The sequence below is a fragment of the Coregonus clupeaformis genome, chromosome 30, assembly GCF_020615455.1.
Source record: "Coregonus clupeaformis isolate EN_2021a chromosome 30, ASM2061545v1, whole genome shotgun sequence".
In the NCBI taxonomy this organism is placed as follows: domain Eukaryota; kingdom Metazoa; phylum Chordata; class Actinopteri; order Salmoniformes; family Salmonidae; genus Coregonus; species Coregonus clupeaformis.
In genome coordinates, this window is record NC_059221.1 from 26268910 (window position 1) to 26293174 (window position 24265).

The 24265-nt window shown below is 41.5% G+C and overlaps 1 protein-coding gene across 1 annotated transcript in view; it reads right to left on the reverse strand.

The window, feature by feature from the left end:
• Positions 1-9290: 9290 nt before the first annotated feature.
• Positions 9291-24265, reverse strand: part of LOC121546187 (nociceptin receptor-like) — a 17065-nt gene continuing 2090 nt past the window's right edge. Inside the window, exon 2 of the mRNA XM_045209318.1 lies at positions 9291-11568. Within this exon, the coding sequence (XP_045065253.1) occupies positions 11042-11568 (527 nt within the window). The 3' untranslated portion in view covers positions 9291-11041. The remainder of the gene's footprint in view (positions 11569-24265) is intronic.

Here is a 24265-nt window from a genome sequence, read left to right on the forward strand (position 1 = left end):
CGGGATGGTGACGGGACGGGGATGGTGACGGGGACGGGGATGGTGACGGGGGGACGGGGCGGGGGACAGGGACGCGGGATGGTGACGGGACAGGGGACGCGGGATGGTGATGGGGACGGGGGGACAGGGACGGGGGACGGGGACAGGGACGTGGGATGGTGACGGGGGACGGGGACGGGGACACGGGATGGTGGACGGGACGGGGACAGGGACGGGGACGGGGGACAGGGACGTGGGATGGTGATGGGGGACGGGGGACGGGGACACGGGATGGTGACGAGGGGACGGGGACAGGGACGGGAACGGGGACAGGGACGGGGACGGGGGACGGGGACGGGGGACATGGGATGGTGACGGGGATGGGGGACAGGGACGGGACGGGGACAGGGACGTGGGATGGTGACGGGACGGGGACGGGGGATGGGGGACGGGGGACGGGGGGACGGGGGACGGGGGACAGGGACGGGGAAGGGGACGGGGACAGGGACGGGGAAGGGGACGGGGGACAGGGACGGGGGACGGGGACGGGGACGGGGACGGGGGACGGGGGACAGGGACGGGGAGCGGGGGACGGGGCGAGGGGACGGGGACGGGGACGGGGGACAGGGACGGGACGGGGGCGGGGGACGGGGGGACGGGGACGGGGGACAGGGGGACAGGGACGGGGACGGGGGACGGGGAAGGGGACGGGGACAGGGACGGGGACGGGGGGACGGGGACGGGGGACGGGGACAGGGACGGGGACAGGGACGGGGGACGGGGGACGGGGGACGGGGGACGGGGACGGGGGACAGGGACGGGGGAAGGGGACGGGGGACATGTCCCCCCCCACATTCCGAAATTGCATTTTTGTCCCCCCAATTGTATCATTAAAATGTGATACATAACGAGGTCAAACAAGGAAACAGTGCTTTAGGACCAAGCTGGACGCCTCCGAGCTGTTTGGAGTGTTTATCCGACTGGATAAAAAATTTCTAAAACCAAAGTTGCGCCCCTGCTTTTCACTGGCAGCCGCATCTCAATAACCAGCTAGGCCTATCGCCACTCGCACTGCCCAAACTGCTAGCTTCCCAAATAGGCAGAGGCCTACTAGCTTGTGATTTGAAACAATCCACAGCTAATTTTAAAACAAAGCTAATGGTACTCTGTGGCTAAGTCAAGCTCTCTGGTAAAGTATTTTGAATGAATTTATTTAGACGGGAGTAAATATCTAATTTGGGCAAAACATCAATTTATTTTAGGTGAAGCCAGCATCCGAACAGTGCACTGTGCACCCACCAACCTTCCTTTCTAATTCGCAAGTGGCTGAAACCAGAGATCTGTATATATTGACGAGATGCTCTTGTCTCCTCCCCTAACAATGCAAGTCGTTGTCCCAAAGGCGGGAATGCAGGCGACAAGTTTAGCTCTGCACATTATGCCCATAGAAACGCATTGGGATTTTTCAGGACAGATTTTGGCTACAGTGAGCCCTCTCGCTTTGCCTCTTCCTCGGTGCTGAAACTAGTGAGCGAAACAGCACCCCTCTGTCTTACTAAATGTAGCCCATGTATCTGATGCGATCTGGCCAGTGGTCCTCTGTAGCTCAGCTGATAGAGCACAGCGCTTGTAACGCCAAGGTAGTGGGTTCGATCCCCGGGACCACCCATACAGAAACATTTATGCACGCATGACTGTAAGTCGCTTTGGATAAAAGCGTCTGCTAAATGGCATATTATATTATATTTTTATAAAACGTATAACTTGCCATACTCCTCTTGGCCAGACAGCATCGGACACATGGGCTACATTTAGTAAGACAGAGGGGCGCTGTTTTGCTCGCTAGGATGCTCCATCTGAGATTGTTGCGTCTTTCTGTTGGCGCGTCTCGGTCAAATAAATGATCAATATTGAAAAATTTTATTTGGACGGGCAATGCGGTACGTGAGGTCGAGCCAGGCAGCCTAAGGCCATGAGGTGGCCTGTCATCCTGCTGTGTTCAGCCCTTTATGTCTGTCTGTGGCCTTGTTATTTCTCAAGAAGCAACGTGTTTTAAAAATACCTTTACTTTTCTGCTCACGTCCTCAGAATATGTTATCCGTAATTTGACAGCATGTTACGGAAAGAAGAGTGGATTATTTCAGAGAAGAAAGTCAAACGATCAGTCTACACATCACAAAACCCAGTTTTGAAACAGAATGTTGATTTAAGCTGTTTTGGATTTAAAAGCTGAAAAATGAAAGGACTATTAATTGAAGAGTGTATTGTCAGTGCACCGTATCAATTTCAGAGGCTAATGTGGGACTGCTAAAAACATACTTTTCCTTTTGATATAATGTGAAAGAATCTGAAAAGAACGATTAAAACTCAGACTTGATTTGTCAAGTTTTAAGCTTCAGTTTGGGGCCGATTCCGACCTGAGTTAAACTTGCTTAAATGGTACATAATTCCCTTTTCTTCATGCACTTTTCTCTCTACGTATTCTGACCTTGAACATAAGAGCGAGAACAGCATGCTATTCACCCGCTATTCGTTTGGGGTGGAGATTGAATAAATGAATGTGTGGCTACACATATGCCTTATTCTAACCGTGATTTAATTCCCTCATAATTCCACCAAGTTTACGAACGAGTGAACCTTCTGGTTCCAAGTGGAATTTTTGTTTTTGTCATTTAGCAGACGCTCATATCTAGATTTACAGGAGCAATTAGGGCGAAGTGCCTTGCTCAAGGGCACATCGACAGATTATTCACCTAGTCAGCTCAGGGATTAGAACCAGCGACCTTTCGGTTACTGGCACAACGCTCTTAACCACTAAGCTACCTACCGCCCTAATTCATCGACTGATTTTTTCCCCCGATAGAACTAACAGCTTTCTCCATGCGCTGTAATTTATAAATTGATAAGAGCTATTGATAAGAGCTATTGATAAGAGCTAGGTAAATGAGTAATCCGTTTGGCGAAGGGGATTGTAAATACACATAGCAATTGTTTTAGATAATTTTTCCTTATGATGCCTGGAGACCAATGTGAAACTAGCCATATAGAAACAAACTGAACATGATATCAACATGACATGTACTGCAGCCCTTTTTCCATAGTGAAGTAGACTACAAATAGCTGTGCCGTTATTCAGAATTTTCATTGTGTGTGCCCTCATCATTTACGTTGATTAAATATGGAGCCCCAAGCTATAGGCTTCTGTAGAGCTGAACCTGCCGAGTTGATGTATGCGCTTTAGAATGTTTTAATTATATGCCCGGGCTTTTCTCCGTTTTATTTTACGATTTGTATCATGTGAAGAATTTGCCGCTATCGGGAGCCACCGTCGGTAATATCCACATACATTTATAACTGTCACTTTAGTGTTCGTTTTCTTAAATTTGCAGCTCACATTTTGCATCATTCCATTCCGTATACCTTTCTTTCCTGTGAAGAAACACACACACACAAGCACATACACACATACACACACACACGCACACATACAAACACGCTAGCACACGCACTCTACACACATGTACATTGTAGTAATATGATATGGTGATGTTGTACATGTTGTAGATATGTAATGGTGTTGTAATGTTACATGGTAATGTTGTACATGTTGTAGATATGTAATGGTGTAGTCATGTTATATGGTGATGTTCTACATGTTGTAGATATGTAATGGTTTAGTAATGTTATATGGTGATGTTGTACATGTTGTAGATATGTAATGGTTTAGTAATGTTATATGGTGATGTTGTACATGTTGTAGATATGTAGTGGTGTTGTAATGTTATATGGTGATGTTGTACATGTTGTAGATATGTAATGGTGTAGTAATGTTATATGGTGATGTTGTACATGTTGTAGATATGTAGTGGTGTAGTAATGTTATATGGTGTTGTTCTACATGTTGTAGATATGTAATGGTGTAGTAATGTTATATGGTAATGTTGTACATGTTGTAGATATGTAATGGTGTAGTAATGTTATATGGTGATGTTGTACATGTTGTAGATATGTAATGGTGTTGTAATGTTATATGGTGATGTTGTACATGTTGTAGATATGTAATGGTGTAGTAATGTTATATGATGATGTTGTACATGTTGTAGATATGTAGTGGTGTAGTAATGTTATACGTGATGTTGTACATGTTGTATATATGTAATGGTGTAGTAATGTTATATGGTGATGTTGTACATGTTGTAGATATGTAGTGGTGTTGTAATGTTATATGGTGATGTTGTACATGTTGTAGATATGTAATGGTGTAGTAATGTTATATGGTGAAGTTGTATATGTTGTAGATATGTAATGTTGTAGTAATGTTATACGGTGATGTTGTACATGTTGTAGATATGTAATGGTTTAATAATGTTATATGGTGATGTTGTACATGTTGTAGATATGTAGTGGTGTAGTAATGTTATATGGTGATGTTGTACATGTTGTAGATATGTAATGGTGTAGTAATGTTATATGGTGATGTTCTACATGTTGTAGATATGTAATGGTGTAGTAATGTTATATGGTAATGTTGTACATGTTGTAGATATGTAATGGTGTTGTAATGTTATATGGTGTTGTTCTACATGTTGTAGATATGTAGTGGTGTAGTAATGTTATATGGTAATGTTGTACATGTTGTAGATATGTAATGTTGTAGTAATATTATATGGTAATGTTGTACATGTTGTAGATATGTAATGGTGTAGTAATGTTATATGGTGATGTTGTACATGTTGTAGATATGTAATGGTGTAGTAATGTTATACGTGATGTTGTACATGTTGTAGATATGTAATGGTGTAGTAATGTTATATGGTGATGTTGTACATGGTGTAGATATGTAGTGGTGTTTTAATGTTATATGGTGATGTTGTACATGTTGTAGATATGTAATGGTGTAGTAATGTTATATGGTGATGTTGTACATGTTGTAGATATGTAATGGTGTTGTAATGTTATATGGTGATGTTGTACATGTTGTAGATATGTAGTGGTGTAGTAATGTTATATGGTGATGTTGTACATGTTGTAGATATGTAATGGTGTTGTAATGTTATACGTGATGTTGTACATGTTGTAGATATGTAATGGTGTAGTAATGTTATATGGTGATGTTGTACATGTTGTAGATATGTAATGATGTAGTAATGTTATATGGTGATGTTGTACATGTTGTAGATATGTAATGGTGTAGTAATGTTATATGGTGATGTTGTACATGTTGTAGATATGTAATGGTGTTGTAATGTTATATGGTGATGTTGTACATGTTGTAGATATGTAGTGGTGTAGTAATGTTATATGGTGATGTTGTACATGTTGTAGATATGTAATGGTGTTGTAATGTTATACGTGATGTTGTACATGTTGTAGATATGTAATGGTGTAGTAATGTTATATGGTGATGTTGTACATGTTGTAGATATGTAGTGGTGTAGTAATGTTATATGGTGATGTTGTACATGTTGTAGATATGTAATGGTGTTGTAATGTTATATGGTGATGTTGTACATGTTGTAGATATGTAATGGTGTAGTAATGTTATATGGTGATGTTGTACATGTTGTAGATATGTAGTGGTGTAGTAATGTTATACGTGATGTTGTACATGTTGTATATATGTAATGGTGTAGTAATGTTATATGGTGATGTTGTACATGTTGTAGATATGTAGTGGTGTTGTAATGTTATATGGTGATGTTGTACATGTTGTAGATATGTAATGGTGTAGTAATGTTATATGGTGATGTTGTACATGTTGTAGATATGTAATGTTGTAGTAATGTTATATGGTGATGTTGTACATGTTGTAGATATGTAATGGTTTAATAATGTTATATGGTGATGTTGTACATGTTGTAGATATGTAGTGGTGTAGTAATGTTATATGGTGATGTTGTACATGTTGTAGATATGTAATGGTGTAGTAATGTTATATGGTGATGTTCTACATGTTGTAGATATGTAATGGTGTAGTAATGTTATATGGTAATGTTGTACATGTTGTAGATATGTAATGGTGGTGTAATGTTATATGGTGTTGTTCTACATGTTGTAGATATGTAGTGGTGTAGTAATGTTATATGGTAATGTTGTACATGTTGTAGATATGTAATGTTGTAGTAATGTTATATGGTAATGTTGTACATGTTGTAGATATGTAATGGTGTAGCAATGTTATATGGTGATGTTGTACATGTTGTAGATATGTAATGGTGTAGTAATGTTATACGTGATGTTGTACATGTTGTAGATATGTAATGGTGTAGTAATGTTATATGGTGATGTTGTACATGTTGTAGATATGTAGTGGTGTTGTAATGTTATATGGTGATGTTGTACATGTTGTAGATATGTAATGATGTAGTAATGTTATATGGTGATGTTGTACATGTTGTAGATATGTAGTGTTGTAGTAATGTTATATGGTGATGTTGTACATGTTGTAGATATGAAATGGTTTAGTAATGTTATATGGTGATGTTGTACATGTTGTAGATATGTAGTGGTGTAGTAATGTTATATTGTGATGTTGTACATGTTGTAGATATGTAATGGTGTAGTAATGTTATATGGTGATGTTGTACATGTTGTAGATATGTAATGGTGTAGTAATGTTATATGGTGATGTTGTACATGTTGTAGATATGTAATGGTGTAGTAATGTTATATGGTAATGTTGTACATGTTGTAGATATGTAATGGTGTAGTAATGTTATATGGTAATGTTGTACATGTTGTAGATATGTAATGGTGTAGTAATGTTATATGGTAATGTTGTACATGTTGTAGATATGTAATGGTTTAGTAATGTTATATGGTGATGTTGTACATGTTGTAGATATGTAGTGCTGTAGTAATGTTATATGGTGATGTTGTACATGTTGTAGATATGTAATGGTGTAGTAATGTTATATGGTGATGTTGTACATGTTGTAGATATGTAGTGGTGTTGTAATGTTATATGGTGATGTTGTACATGTTGTAGATATGTAATGGTGTTGTAATGTTATATGGTGATGTTGTACATGTTGTAGATATGTAATGGTGTAGTAATGTTATATGGTGATGTTGTACATGTTGTAGATATGTAATGTTGTAGTAATGTTATATGGTGATGTTGTACATGTTGTAGATATGTAATGGTGTAGTAATGTTATATGGTGATGTTGTACATGTTGTAGATATGTAATGGTGTAGTAATGATATATGGTAATGTTGTACATGTTGTAGATATGTAATGGTGTAGTAATGTTATATGGTGATGTTGTACATGTTGTAGATATGTAGTGGTGTTGTAATGTTATATGGTGATGTTGTACATGTTGTAGATATGTAGTGGTGTAGTAATGTTATATGGTGATGTTGTACATGTTGTAGATATGTAATGGTGTAGTAATGTTATATGGTGATGTTGTACATGTTGTAGATATGTAATGTTGTAGTAATGTTATATGATGATGTTGTACATGTTGTAGATATGTAATGTTGTAGTAATGTTATATGGTGATGTTGTACATGTTGTAGATATGTAATGGTGTTGTAATGTTATATGGTGATATTGTACATGTTGTAGATATGTAATGGTGTAGTAATGTTATATGGTGATGTTGTACATGTTGTAGATATGTAATGGTGTTGTAATGTTATATGGTGATGTTGTACATGTTGTAGATATGTAGTGGTGTAGTAATGTTATATGGTGATGTTGTACATGTTGTAGATATGTAATGGTGTTGTAATGTTATACGTGATGTTGTACATGTTGTAGATATGTAATGGTGTAGTAATGTTATATGGTGATGTTGTACATGTTGTAGATATATAATGGTGTAGTAATGTTATACGTGATGTTGTACATGTTGTAGATATGTAATGGTGTAGTAATGTTATATGGTGATGTTGTACATGTTGTACATATGTAATGGTGTAGTAATGTTATATGGTGATGTTGTACATGTTGTAGATATGTAATGGTGTAGTAATGTTATATGGTGATGTTGTACATGTTGTAGATATGTAATGGTGTTGTAATGTTATATGGTGATGTTGTACATGTTGTAGATATGTAGTGGTGTAGTAATGTTATATGGTGATGTTGTACATGTTGTAGATATGTAATGGTGTTGTAATGTTATACGTGATGTTGTACATGTTGTAGATATGTAATGGTGTAGTAATGTTATATGGTGATGTTGTACATTTTGTAGATATGTAATGGTGTAGTAATGTTATACGTGATGTTGTACATGTTGTAGATATGTAATGGTGTAGTAATGTTATATGGTGATGTTGTACATGTTGTAGATATGTAATGGTGTAGTAATGTTATATGGTGATGTTGTACATGTTGTAGATATGTAGTGGTGTAGTAATGTTATATGGTGTTGTTCTACATGTTGTAGATATGTAATGGTGTAGTAATGTTATATGGTGATGTTGTACATGTTGTAGATATGTAATGGTATAGTAATGTTATATGGTGATGTTGTACATGTTGTAGATATGTAATGTTGTAGTAATGTTATATGGTGATGTTGTACATGTTGTAGATATGTAATGGTGTTGTAATGTTATATGGTGATGTTGTACATGTTGTAGATATGTAATGGTGTAGTAATGTTATATGGTAATGTTGTACATGTTGTAGATATGTAATGGTTTAGTAATGTTATATGATGTACTCTTTTATTTATGTTTTTTTTTATATATAATGTGCCTTAATGCTTTTGGACCCCAGGAAGAGAAGCTGCTGACTTGGCAGCAGCTAATGGGGATCCCTAATAAATACAATAAAATACATGAATTTGGATGCTAGCATGATTACGGATAATCATGAATGAATTGGGAATCATTTAAATTGTACCTTGTTTCTTCTTGTTATCTTAAGTGTTGGCGGCTCAGCCAGACTAGGGTTGCAGAATTCTGGTAACTTCCCCAAAGAACTCCTGGTTGGAGGATTTCTGCTTATCCCCTTCTGGTTCCGAGAATCTTCCAACCAGGATTTCTGGACAACCAAGTTACCAGAATTTTGCAACCCTAATCCAGACAAGTCTGAATGTCCGTTAGTGTGTTATTTAGCAATGCACACCATCTCCTGACTATCATTTTTGAATATGTAGCAATAATAATGGAAACGAATGGACCCAGCTAGCGATGCTCTCAAAAGCATAAGGTAAATCGAAATATATAGGTAAAACTTTATTTTAGATGAACAATTCTTTTAAGTGGTTATTCTATGAGGGTTGATAATACATTTTCTATTATCGGATTACCAAAGAGAATTAAACAAAAACAAAGGACGCTTCCCATCAACGCCATTTTATTAATACGCAGATAAAAATATACACATTTCAAATTCACGCTTCGGCAAATGTTCTTTAGCATCAACAACAAGCTGGCTAGCATACAAACTGTCTTTAGCATCAGCAACTGAGCCACTAATTAATAATAATAAATAGCTACGTAAAATGCAGTTCATGAGCAAACATACTGTTACAATCTTCATTACAGCAACAACCATTTACGCAAACACTGTTTTGCTCTTGTAATAATAATGACAACAACATTTTTTTTTGCTAGATTTGGCTTTTTGAGAATATTCTGTTGACATTCAAGTGGTCTGGAAATGTAAACTAATGGAAAGACTAGGGTTGCAAAATTCTGGTAACTTTCCCAAAATTCCCTGCTATTCCAGAAAAACCTGGTTGAAATATTCCAGGAACCGGAAGGGGATAAGCAGGAAATCTGGAATCCCCCAACCAAGACCTTTTTAAAAACCTGGGAATTTTGGGAAAGTTACCAGAATTTTGCAACCCTAGGAAAGATTCTACCTGCACTTTTGCACACAAACAGTAAACAACAAGATGCAAATATACACAAATAACATGATTCATAAAGAAAGACAGATGTCTTAGAAGTGTCTTAGATAGATGACTGTAACAATACTTATATACTTTTACATACCTTTCTATACAGCATGTCTATATATACAGAGTAACACCACCATAAAAATATTATGAATATAATTAATTATATTTCTATGCACACCACATTATATATAATTATATATTTAAATTTTGCCGCACCTTGTTTTTCCCTTTTTAAGTAATAATACTTTAAGACTGTGCTGCTCCAAAACACATTGTAATACAAAATATCGTTGCTTCTTTTTTTACAGGACGCCAAGCAAAGATATATATATACGTGGAACGTCAGGCAGCATCATCATCTATGATTATTTCATCGGTAACAATGAATAAAGGCCTCAACAAGCAAGTCTCTGTTGTGATGTCTTGCCTGTTCCTACACAACACTTGCAAGGTAATAGAAAACAAACAGGTATGGAAAACTAACAGTAAAGCACTATCAAGGACTAACACGCTTGATATCTAAGGCCATGGAATCAGATAAGTTGTTCATCTCGAACAAAATAAAACTGAAATACACAAAAAAAAACTGAACCTCCACTTACAGAATATAAACAGACAAAAAAGTACAACACAACGAAAAAATGACAACATAACGAATCAACCAACCAACAACGGGCCAGACTCAGAGTTGAGATAAGTGTGCGCAAAAACGGTAGACTTTCGCGGAAATTGTCCTTGAAGCACACAGACCTAAACTCACAGACCTAAACTCACAGACCTAAACTCACAGACCTAAACTCTGAAATTTAAATCGGCCCGAAAATGATCAATCAATTAAAATAAGGCAAAATGACATCCATGTTTACTAAAGACACAGAAAAGTAGAGCCCCTTTAGTCCCTAGTAGAATGTCTGTTAGAGTACGTGACCCTGCTATTCGGCCTCCAAGCCACTCCGGCCCAGATCCGGCTCCGGCACCAACCAGGCCATTCGGACACTGCCCCTGCCCCGGGCCACCTCCGGCCCCCTGGCTCTGCCCCTACCCTGGCTCGTCCTCGTTCGGCCCCAGCCCAGGGGGCCGACGTGCTGCTAGAGGGTAGTGATCTGGGTGAGCTCCGTGTTGGAGTTCCCTGTCCCCTGGTGGTGGTTGTTCTGGGGCTCCTGGCAGACCAGGGGCAGCTCCACGCCTAGTCATGCGGGGTTCATATTCCCGTCCGCCGTTTTGCAGTTGTAGGCAACCTCGCGGGCGATGCTCCTCATCCGACCCGACTGCTGCCGGCCGTCCAGGCGGAACGGACCCGGGTGGCAGAACTCCCTGAAGCACCTCTTGAAGTTCTCGTCCAGGAAGGCGTAGAGGACTGGGTTGAGACTGCTGTTGACGTAGCCCAGCGCGATACAGAAGTGCATCAGGGCCATCGTGAGGAGGCTACCCAGGTTGAAGCCCAGCAACTGGGCCAGAGCCATGATCTGGATGGGGGTCCAGCAGACCACGAAGGCCACCACTACGACCAGGACCATGCGGGTGATGCGGCGCAGATTACGATCCCTCTCCTTGGAGCCGGACAGGATGCGGACGCTGCGAAGGCGATTGACCATCAGGCTGTAGCAGACACTGATGATGGTAACTGGGATGAGGAAGGAGAAGAGGAAGACGCAGGTGCCGAACACCGGGTCCCAGTAGGTATGAGGGTCTGGGAGGACTATGTTACACTCTACACCTGGGAGGGAGACAGGACAGAGGGTTAGGGTTAGAAACAGGACATAGGGGTTAATGTTAGGGTTGGACATAGAGGTTAGGGTTGGACATAGGGTCCCAGTAGCTATGTGGGTCTGGGAGGACTATGTTACACTCTATACCTGGGAATGTACTTAACAAGTCCTAACTCAGTTGCCGGAGACGAAGGAAACCGCTAAGGGATTTCACCATGAGGCCAATGGTGACTTTAAAACAGTTACAGAGTTTAATAGGATAAAACTGAGTATGGATCAACAACATTGTTGTTACTTCACAATACAAAGTGAAAAGAAGGAAGCATGTACAGAATAAAAATATTCCAAAACATGTATCCTGTTTGCAACAAGGCACTAAAGTAAAACTGCAAAAAATGTGGCAAAGAAATTAACTTTCTGTCCTGAATATAAAGCGTTAGGTTTGGGGAAATTCCAACACAACAAACACATCATTGAGTACCACTCTTCATATTTTCAAGCATGGTGGTGGCTGCATCATGTTATGGGTATGCTTGTCATCGGCAACGACTAGGGAGCTTATCTTTAGGATAAAAATGAATGGAACAGAGCTAAGAACAGGCAAAATCCTAGAGCAAAACCTGGTTCGGTCTGCTTTCCAACAGACAATGGGAGACAAATTCACCTTCAGCAGGACAATAACTTAAAACACAAGGCCAAGACGACATTGCTTACCAAGACGACATTGTATGTTTCTGAGTGGCCTAGTTACAGTTTTGACTTAAATCGGCTTGGAAATCTATGGCACGTCTTGGAAGTGGCTGTCTAGCAATGATCAACAACCAACTTGACACAGCTTGAAGAATATTTAAAATAATAATGTGCAAATATTGTACAATCCAGGTGTGAAGGGCTCTTAGAGACTTACCCAGAAAGACTCACAGCTGTAATCGCTGCCAAAGGTCATTCTAACATGTATTGACTCAGGGGGTGTGAATACTTATGTAAATTACATATTTCTGTATTTCATTTTCAATACATTTGCTAATATTTCTCTAAAAACACATGTTTTCACTTTGTCATTATGGGGTATTGTGTGTAGATGGGTGAGAGAAAAAAATCAATGTAATCCATTTTGAATTCAGGCTGGAACAACAACACAATGTGGAACAAGACAAGGGGTATGAATACTTTCTGAAGGCAGTGTAGCTATCAACAAGGACAAGAAGCTGCCATGTGGGGAATCGTAGCTTGCTCGTTTTAGCGAGTTTTATCTTGTTCTTGATACCATGTCTTGTTTGACTGTTACGTCTAATGCTAATATGGATAAAACTTGCTAGCTAGCTAACCAACAACTGTAATGATGCATTTGAGAGACAACAAGTGCTCAAATTTATTTATGTTTTCAATAAACATTTGGAGACGAAATATAGTTAAAATATTGTCAACAATCTAAGCCAGCCCCGTCAGTTTTTAACCCATTGTTGTGCAGGCATCAGTTTTATTGCTAAACAACCAACCCGTCTATAGGTCAGAGGGATTAATATAGTATAAGGATTGAGAGGACAGAATAATCCAATCAAACAAATCACTGCTAAGAATCCAATCTCTTTGAAAACAAATCAAATCAAATTTTATTTGTCACATACATGTGTTTAGCAGATGTAATATCTAACAATTTCACAACATATACCCAAATACACACAATCTAAGTAAGGAATGGAATTTAAGAATATATACATATATACCTATATGGACAAGCAATGCCAGAGCGGCAAGGACTAAGATACAGTAGAATATTATAGAATACAGTATATACATATGAGATGAGTCATGCAAGATATGTAAACATTATTCAAGTGACTAGTGTTCCATTTCTTAAAGTGGCCAGTGATTTCAATAGGCAGCAGCAGCCTCTAATGTGCTAGTGATGGCAAATGAACAGTCTGATGGCCTTGAGATAGAAGCTGTTTTTCATTCTCTCGGTCCCAGCGTTGATGCACCTGTACTGACTTCGCCTTCTGGATGATAGCGGGGTGAAAAGGCAGTGGCTCGTGTGGTTGATGTCCTTGATGATCATTTTGGCCTTCCTGTGACATCGGGTGCTGTAGGTGTCCTTGAGGGCGGGTAGTTTGCCTCCGGTAATGCGTTCGGCAGACCGCACCACCCTCTGGAGAGCCCTGCAGTTGCGGGTGGTGCAGTTGCCGTACCAGGCGATGATACAGCCCGACAGGATGCTCTCAATTGTGCATCTGTAAAAGTTTGTGAGGGTTTTTAGGTGCCAAGCCAAATTTCTTCAGCCTCCTGAGGTTGAAGAGGCGCCTTCTTCACCACACTGTCTGCATGGGTGGACCATTTCAGTTTGTCAGTGATGTGTACGCCAAGGCACTTGAAGCATTCCACCTTCCCCACTGCTGTCCCGTCAATGTGGATAGGGGCGTGTTCCCTCTGCTGTTTCCTGAAGTCCACGATCATCTCCTTTGTTTTGTTGACGTTGAGTGAGAGGTTATTTTCCTGGCACCACACTCCCGGATCCCTCACCTCCTCCCTGTAGGCGGTCTCGTCATTGTTGGTAATCAAGACTATTACTTTTGTGTCAGCTGCAAACTTGATGATTGAGTTGGAGGCGTGCTTGGCCACGCAGTCATGGGTGAACAGGGAGTACAGGAGGGGGCTGAGCACGCACCCTTGTGGGGCCCCAGTGTTGAGGATCAGCGAAGTGGAGATGTTGTTTCCTACCTCCACCACCTGGGGGCGGCCCGTCAGGAAGTCCAGGACGCAGTTGCACAGGGCGGGGTTCAGACCCAGGGCCTCAAGCTTAATGATGAGCTTGGAGGGTACTATGGTGTTGAATGCTGAGCTATAGTCAATGAACAGCATTCTTACATAGGTATTCCTCTTGTCCAGATGGGATAGGGCAGTGTGCAGTGTGATGGCGATTGCATCGTCTGTGGATCTATTGGGGCGGTAAGCAAATTGAAGTGGGTCTAGGGTGACAGGTAAGGTAGAGGTGATATGATCCTTGACTAGTCTCTCAAAGCACTTCATGATGACAGAGGTGAGTGCTATGGGGCGATAGTCATTTAGTTCAGTTACCTTTGCTTTCTTGGGTACAGGAACAATGGTGGCCATCTTGAAGCATGTGGGGACAGCAGACTGGGATAGGGAGAGATTGAATATGTCCGTAAACACACCAGCCAGCTGGTCTGCGCATGCTCTGAGGACGCGGCTAGGGATGCCGTCTGGGCCCGGCAGCCTTGCGGGGGTTAACATGCTTAAACGTCTTACTCACGTCGGCTACGGAGAAGGAGAGGCCACAGTCCTTGGTAGTGGGCCGCATCGGTGGCACTGTGTTATCCTCAAAGCGGGCGAAGAAGGTGTTTAGCTTGTCTGGAAGCGAGACCGACGTGGCTGGATTTCCTTTTGTAGTCCGTGATTGTCTGTAGACCTCGTGTCACAGGTCCCGTAGACATATGGAATGACTCTATTGTGGATGAGCTTTCATTCACAAAATGATTCAACACAGGAATAAATTCCATCACACAATCCAAAATAAACACAGTCATTCTGTTTTTCCCTCCCTCAAAGTATAATCACTTTATCTCTGACATTTGATCTGACATTTCCACAGCCTGCCTTTCAAAACTGCCTCTAAAACTGATCAGCTGAGAACTCTGACAGTCCTGTAGCTCTTTAATACAAAACTAAATTCAGTTCAGTGGAATTGTTTTTAACAAACCCTGGCAGCTGAAGGGAGCAATCCTGAACTTCAAAAGACGATTTTTAAGTTGATATTTAAAAAAAAGAAACACTTGTCATTGGTGTTTAGAAGAAACCTCTTTCTTTCTCTCTGTTGTGATTATGACACTCTCCCCCAGTTCAAAGCCTCTATCTAGTCTGCGTCCCAAAAGGTAGCAGGGTGCTATTTGGGACACAGGCCCTAATCTACAGTATATTACATTAAACATGTGTTCCAACTCCGTAATGCTGAGAGTTCATCTGAACCTGAATGTCTTTTTACCCTTTAGGATTATAATTAACTACATAGGCTGATAAGCACATCAGGTGCAGTAAATGAATATGATCATGTGTCAGTGTCCCAGCTGCTGGTTTTGTTCCATGAGGCCTTTCCTTTCTTTTAATTTTTTAAAATATTTTTTATATACGTTTTCTTTTTCGTCACCATCTGAACAAATCATTTATCTGCTTGGACTGGCCAACCAAGAGGTCAAGACGGAGCTGGCCCTGGACCTAAGGTAAGGTAGCTGTCTCCTGGCTACAGACATTAAACACCTAGTTGTGCATGCTTACTTCCACACATCTTAAATTAGGTTACAGACCAGTTAACTAGGGGTTCTACTAAGCTATATGGAATTGTTTTAAGAATGTCATACCAAGGATCATTTAGCTATTTGATTTAGAATTTTAAGACCCCTAGACTAAGCAAGTGCAGCAATATTAGCAGGTTTGTTAACCCGCTACAGTCTGAGCTCTGTCTAAGACGGGGGGAGGGGGTTCTACTAAGCTATATGGAATTGTTTTAAGAATGTCAAACCGAGGATAATTTAGCTATTTGATTTAGAATTTTAAGACCCATTGAAGTATCAAACAAATATATATAAAAAATGTTTGATGAATATTTTAATTTTCCCTTACTGCTATTAGCCCATACAAACACATTGAATAACAGATTCACTACATGGAACAACAGATAGTCCTTACTGCTATTAGCCCATACAAACACATTGAATAACAGATTCACTACATGGAACAACAGATAGTCCTTACTGCTATTAGCCCATACAAACACATTGAATAACAGATTCACTACATGGAACAACAGATAGTCCTTACTGCTATTAGCCCATACAAACACATTGAATAACAGATTCACTACATGGAACAACAGATAGTCCTTACTGCTATTAGCCCATACAAACACATGGAATAACAGATTCACTACATGGAACAACAGATAGTCCTTACTGCTATTAGCCCATACAAACACATTGAATAACAGATTCACTACATGGAACAACAGATAGTCCTTACTGCTATTAGCCCATACAAACACATTGAATAACAGATTCACTACATGGAACAACAGATAGTCCTTACTGCTATTAGCCCATACAAACACATTGAATAACAGATTCACTACATGGAACAACAGATAGTCCCCCCAAAAAATCAAAAGGAAGTTTGTTCGAAAGTGTCTGTCCTATATCTGAGAGATATAAGAAAGATCAGGAAACATTTGTAATTGTTTTATTTACATGCATTTAAACCCTTATTTTTTGGCAGTAAACGTTCTTCAAATATAATTTCATCATTTTTTTCAACTGGTACCGGAGGACCTTCAGACGAGTCGTGAGGCATGTGGGCGTCCTAGAGCAAAACAACCGACAGGTACGTGTTCGTGAGAGTCTCACCTTTCGGACGCTACAGATAGAAGTTGGCAGATCGTCTGTACCGACATCAGACGAGTCCCAAGACGCTTGTGGGGGTCGTAGAGAAAAACGGAGAACACCGTCGTGTTCTTGAGAGTCTCAAATCGATTTTCAGGTTGTCTCATGGTCTGACAAACACCGCTCTAGTTCTGTCACCTTTCACCTAAGATGCGGAAGTGCAACATCATCGGATGCGGTGGATTGAGACGCATCTAGCTTAAATTGACAGATTTTTATGGGGATTTTTTATTATGCTAATTCAATTTCCGAGGGGGAATGGACATCGACACTAAGGGGTTTTAAAAACGTGAATTTAGTCAACAAAAATAGGGACAGAAATATTGACGAGACTATAACTGATTAAATAGACCCAGAAAAAACTTTAACTAAACGCAAATTATTTTTAATTTCAGTTGACTAAAACAAGACCAGATTTTTTTTTTCTCTGTTACTAAAATCTGACTACTAAGTGGACTGGACAAGAGTTTTTGGAGAGATTGAGAGCTTTTCAGTGATAAACACAATTAATATTAGCAGTACAGATGCGCAGTTCTGACCAGCAGTGGGAAGGACGCATCACACCCAGCAAACACAGCCTACATCAGCTGGTGATGAGTGTGGGCAGACAGGCTCCGCCTCCGATGATACACATCGTGCAGGCGACTCTCTTGCTTGCTTCCCCGTGGCTAAACAGTCACCACCAGCCTTTTAGTAAGCTATCATTTGCCTGGTTAAGAAACACAAGCTGCTTTACAAAATTAAAAACAATAGCAGCATTGAGTTTAATAGTAAAACAACAGTCTAGCTATGTTTTTCTCTCCCTTGAGTAGGCTATAGAAAAGTAGTTTGCCTTTGAATTTGTAGTCTCGCTCAACCCTCCCACTTTTCCCACTGTCTCTGTTTGTTATTTGCTGAACTGAACATACATTTTAATATCCAGTGCCTGCTCAAAGTCCACTTTACATTGGGAAGTGAAATCTATGAATCAATTATCTTAGTGTCGTGAGACTTTCAGGAATGACTCACAGGGTATGACATACTGATCCCATGGATAAACAGCACAGCTTGGTAAAGCCGGATATGTGATATTTTTATTTCAACAGAGTCTGCTAACACTTCAAGGAACAGGAACATTCTCCCTTGAGAGCTACAGTTAACCCCCCCTCTCTCTCCCCAACCCCCTCTCTTTCCCCACCCTCTCTCTCTTTCCCCACCCCCTCTCTCTCTCCCCACCCCCTCTCCCTGCTCTCCCTCTCTCTCTTCCTCCATCTCCTGTTCTCTCTCTCTCCTCTCTCTCCCTCCCCCTCTCTCTATCTCTCTCTTCTCTCTCCCTCCCCCTCTCTCTTCTCTCTCCCTCCCCCTCTTAATCTCTCTCTTCCCCATCTCTTTCCTCTGCCCCCTCTCTCTCTCTCTCTCTCTCTCTCTCTCTCTCTCTCTCTCTCTCTCTCTCTCTCTGTCTCTCTCTCTCTCTCTCTCTCCCCCCTCTTAATCTCTCTTCCCCCATCTCTTTCCTCTGTCTCCCCCCCTCTCTCTCTCCCTCCCCCCTCTTAATCTCTCTCTTCCCCATCTCTTTCCTCTGTCTCCCCCTCTCCTCTCTCTCTCTCTCTCTCTCTATCTGCGCTCTTTCATTTAATTGTTGGCAACCCTCTCATCCCTGAAAAAGGGAGCGTTATCTCACCAAAGCTCTGTCATTTAGAAAAGCCTTATTGGAATCCATTTCTCATCTCTCTGTGTCTTCCCACTCAGAGCAGAGTGACCTGTTCGTTTGACACACACACACACACACACACACACACGCACGCACGCACGCATACACACAGGGGTCTGTCTCATGGCGTCTGCTCTGCTTGTTACTGGGCTCAATACCCCGTCGCCAGGCACCAATCATCTCAACATCGGTTAGGGTCCATCACTCCATCCCTCCCCCCCTCCATCCCTCCAGGGGTAAAAAACCTCTCCATCGCCATCACCACTCTGGAGAAAATACTAACTTATATTAACTATAAGATGTAATTGATATGATGTACTCTGCGGATGTTGTAGAGCATGAACCCAGCCAACAGACAGTTACAGTAGTCCAGACTGGAGATGACAAGTGCCTGGATTAGGACCTGCACTGCTTCCTGTGTGAGGAAAGGATGTTATAGAGCGTGAACCTAGCAGGAGTGAGTCAGATATTATGGCATTTAAAAATACATAACATTATTTTACAGTAAAGTATATCACAGTACATATGTCATACATGCACTGTATACCACCGTAAATATGTCATACAGATGATATACTGTGTCAGTATATGTTTACTGTAAAATAATGTAATTGCATTTTTAAATGGCATAATATCTGACTCACTCTTACAGGTTCAGGGAGAACCCAGTCCCTATTGGGCTCAGGGAGAACCCAGTCCCTGTAGGGCTCAGAGAGAACTCATAAATTATTCACAAGAATATATTAAGACACTGAATTAAACTTTAGGCTGGGAGAGGTGCCAGTTTGAGAAGAGGAAAGGAGAGGTGCCAGATAACTAGAAAAACAAATATAACTTTTCTGTTCCAGACTGCAGAGTGAGAGAGGGTTGCAGCTAAAGATGGATTGTCTGCTAATAAGCCTAGCTTTGGGTAAAGAGGGATTGTCTGCTAATAAGCCTAGCTTTGGGTAAAGAGGGATTGTCTGTTTTTTATATTTTTTTATTTAACCTTTATTTAACTAGGCAAGTCAGTTAAGAACAAATTAATAATAATATTATATATTATTATTATTATTATTAAGAACAAATTCTTATTTACAATGACGGCCTACCCCAGCCAAACCCGGACGAGCCTAGCTTTGGTTAAAGAGGGATTGTCTGCTAACAAGCCTAGCTTTGGGTAAAGAGGGATTGTCTGCTAACAAGCTTAGCTTTGGGTAAAGAGGGATTGTCTGCTAATAAGCCTAGCTTTGGGTAAAGAGGGATTGTCTGCTAACAAGCTTAGCTTTGGGTAAAGAGGGATTGTCTGCTAATAAGCCTAGCTTTGGGTAAAGATGGATTGTCTGCTAATAAGCCTAGCTTTGGGTAAAGAGGGATTGTCTGCTAATAAGCCTAGCTTTTGGTAAAGAGGGATTGTCTGCTAATAAGCCTAGCTTTTGGTAAAGATGGATTGTCTGCTAATAAGCCTAGCTTTTGGTAAAGAGGGATTGTCTGCTAATAAGCCTAGCTTTTGGTAAAGAGGGATTGTCTGCTAATAAGCCTAGCTTTGGGTAAAGATGGATTGTCTGCTAATAAGCCTAGCTTTGGGTAAAGAGGGATTGTCTACTAAAGAGCCTAGCTTTGGGTAAAGAGGGATTGTCTGCTAACAAGCCTAGCTTTGGGAAAAGAGGGATTGTCCGCTAACAAGCCTAGCTTTGGGTAAAGAGGGATTGTCTGCTAATAAGCCTAGCTTTGGGTAAAGAGGGATTGTCTGCTAATAAGCCTAGCTTTGGGTAAAGAGGGATTGTCTGCTAACAAGCCTAGCTTTGGGTAAAGAGGGATTGTCTGCTAATAAGCCTAGCTTTGGGTAAAGAGGGATTGTCTGCTAATAAGCCTAGCTTTGGGTAAAGAGGGATTGTCTGCTAATAAGCCTAGCTTTGGGTAAAGAGGGATTGTCTGCTAAAGAGCCTAGCTTTTGGTAAAGAGGGATTGTCTGCTAATAAGCCTAGCTTTGGGTAAAGAGGGATTGTCTGCTAATAAGCCTAGCTTTGGGTAAAGAGGGATTGTCTGCTAATAAGCCTAGCTTTGGGTAAAGAGGGATTGTCTGCTAACAAGCTTAGTTTTGGGTAAAAAGTGATTGGCTGCTAACAAGGGGACAAATACCCCCCAACCAGACCTTCTGGCATACAAATTGTAATTGTAAACAATAGAAACCAAACGTGTTGAGCTACAGGTAAACTAAGCCGCCTCAGGCTGTGGTTGGTACAATGGTTGGGGAAGCACTGGTTTGTCCAAACCGCCTCGGGGCTGTGGTTGGTACAATGGTTGGGGAAGCACTGGTTTGTCCGAACCGCATCAGGCTGTGGTTAGTGCAATGGTTGGGGAAGATCTGGTTTGTCCAAACCGCCTCGGGCTGTGGTTGGTACAATGGTAGGGGAAGCACTTGTTTGTCCAAACCGCCTCGGGGCTGTGATTGGTGCAATGGTTGAGGAAGCACTGGTTTGTCCAAAGCCAAACCAGCGGATAAGCCTGTACAGCCATGAACTGAAATCTGTAAAACACAGCTACACAAAGGCCTGGACCAGGAACCCAGAACAGTCCTGGGTCAGATATCAATTCAATCTAAATGGGACATACAGTAAGGGAAAAAAGTATTTGATCCCCTGCTGATTTTGTACGTTTGCCCACTGACAAAGACATGATCTGTCTATAATTTGAATGGTAGGTTTATTTGAACAGTGAGAGACAGAATAACAACAAAAAAATCCAGAAAAACGCATGTCAAAAATGTTATGGATTGATTTGCATTTTAATGAGGGAAATAAGTATTTGACCCCCTCTCAATCAGCAAGATTTCTGGCTCCCAGGTGTCTTTTATACAGGTAACGAGCTGAGATTAGGAGCACACTCTTAAAGGGAGTGCTCCTAATCTCAGTTTGTTACCTGTATAAAAGACACCTGTCCACAGAAGCAATCAATCAATCAGATTCCAAACTCTCCACCATGGCCAAGACCAAAGAGCTCTCCAAGGATGTCAGGGACAAGATTGTAGACCTACACAAGGCTGGAATGGTCTACAAGACCATCGCCAAGCAGCTTGGTGAGAAGGTGACAACAGTTGGTGCGATTATTCGCAAATGGAAGAAACACAAAAGAACTGTCAATCTCCCTTGGCCTGGGGCTCCATGCAAGTTCTCACCTCGTGGAGTTGCAATGATCATGAGAACGGTGAGGAATCAGCCCAGAACTACATTTACATTCCACCAGCAGATCATTCGTGTCCGTGTCTAACGTTGTGTAAAGTTTTGGGTTAGTTTTGACAGTTTGAGTGAGTACGTCGTCAACTTATTCAGCCAGTTAGTTAGCTAGAATAGTTATCATACTAGCTAGCCATTGCTCTCAGCCAACGAACCAAACCCTCCTCCCACGGCACGAACACACAGAGAGAGCCAAGCTAACGTTAACTAGTCACCCATGTCCCAAATTCCCTTGAACGACTCTGGTTACCAGTATGTAAAAACAAAACACAAATGTAAGTTATAACTTACCCTTAGTAGCTACTGTTAGCCAGTTAAGTGCAAAGCTAGCCACTGAATCGATTCAGCCAGTTTCGTCTGTCCCAACGGAGAGAAAGCGTCTCCAAATATTAAAGCTAGGTCGTTCCAGCTATTGTTTAGTTAGCTATCCAGGTAGCAACAAGCTAGCTACATTTCGAGTACAGTAGCTACTAACTACCTAACGTTAACACTTCAGATAATGAGGTTAAAAAAACAGCTGAATGGTAGGCAGCTAGCTGGCATAATTACAGGTACTCTTAAGCGTGAAATAACATTGGAAACAACTATCCACAGTTGCTAATAGTTACCAGTAGCTACCCGCTAGCTAGTCCAGGTAGTGGGTTAGCTAGCCTCGTGCTTCACCGGGCTCAGCCGAATACAATACTTACCTACAATAATTACCTACAATAACCTACGATAACTACCTAGATAAACTACCTGCAATACCTAACTACAATACCTACAATCTAAATACAAGGTTTAAGCTTTACTCGACACCATATAAGCCAAGCTTACCTCCCGCCAGAGAGAGACACAACCTCACCCAACGCCTCCTATCCTTTATTAAACTGGAGTGCTGAGGCCAATGGAGGATGGGAGGATCTTGTCAAAGATCTCAAGGCAGCTGGGACCATGGTCACCAAGAAAACAATTGGTAACACACCACGCCTGTCACGGATGCCGCCGAGGCTGCTCCTCCTCCTTGCTCGGGCAGGCTTCGGCGTTCGTCGTCCCCGGAGTACTAGCTGCTGCCGTTCGATGTTATCGGTGTTTGTTTAGTTTTGTCTGTATTGTTTACACCTGTTCGTCATTATGTTATTCCGATCGATGTTTCGGTGTGTGTCTTGTGTTGTCTAGTTTGTACACCTGTTTCTTATTTTGTATTGATAAGTTCCCTTGTTTTATGTTTGCCTTTGTGTGTTATTGTCCTTTTGTCCTGTCGTATGTTTGCCATTGCTAGCTCGTTATTTTACGCACTCCGCGTGTTACTCCTCTAGTGTTGGAGACTTTTGTTTTTGTGCGTATTACTGGAAGTAAAGTAGTCATTCCTGATCCTCTGTGTCCTGCGCCTGACTTCACTGCCGCATACACATCACCCCAGTCTGACAACGCCGTGAAGGACTGAAATCCTGCAGCGCCCTCAAGGTCCCCCTGCTCAAGAAAGCACATATACAGGCCCGTCTGAAGTTTGCCAATGGACATCTGAATGATTCAAAGGAGAACTGGGTGAAAGTGTTGTGGTCAGATGAGACCAAAATCAAGCTCTTTGGCATCAACTCAACTCGCCGTGTTTGGAGGAGGAGGAATGCTGCCTATGACCCCAAGAACCCATCCCCACCGTCAAACATGGAGGTGGAAACATTATGCTCTGGGGGTGTTTTTCTGCTAAGGGGACAGGACAACTTCACCGCATTAAAGGGCCGATGGACGGGGCCATGTACCGTCAAATCTTGGGTGAGAACCTCCTTCCCTCAGCCAGGGCATTGAAAATGGGTCGTGGATGGGTATTCCAGCATGACAATGACCCAAAACACACTGCCAAGGCAACAAAGGAGTGGCTCAAGAAGAAGCACATTAAGGTCCTGGAGTGGCCTAGCCAGTCTCCAGACATTAATCAAATCAAATCAAATCAAATCAAATCAAATTTTATTGGTCACATGCGCCGAATACAACAAGTGCAGACATTACAGTGAAATGCTTACTTACAGCCCTTAACCAACAGTGCGTTTATTTTAAACAAAAAAAGTAAGAATAAAACAACAACAAAAAAAAGTGTTGAGAAAAACAAAGAGCAGAAGTAAAATAAAGTGACAGTAGGGAGGCTATATATACAGGGGGGTAACGGTGCAGAGTCAATGTGCGGGGGGCACCCCGGCTAGTTGAGGTAGTTGAGGTAATATGTACATGTGGGTAGAGTTAAAGTGACTATGCATAAATACTTAACAGAGTAGCAGCAGCGTAAAAGGATGGGGTGGGGGGGGCAGTGCAAATAGTCCGGGTAGCCATGATTAGCTGTTCAGGAGTCTTATGGCTTGTGGGTAGAAGCTGTTGA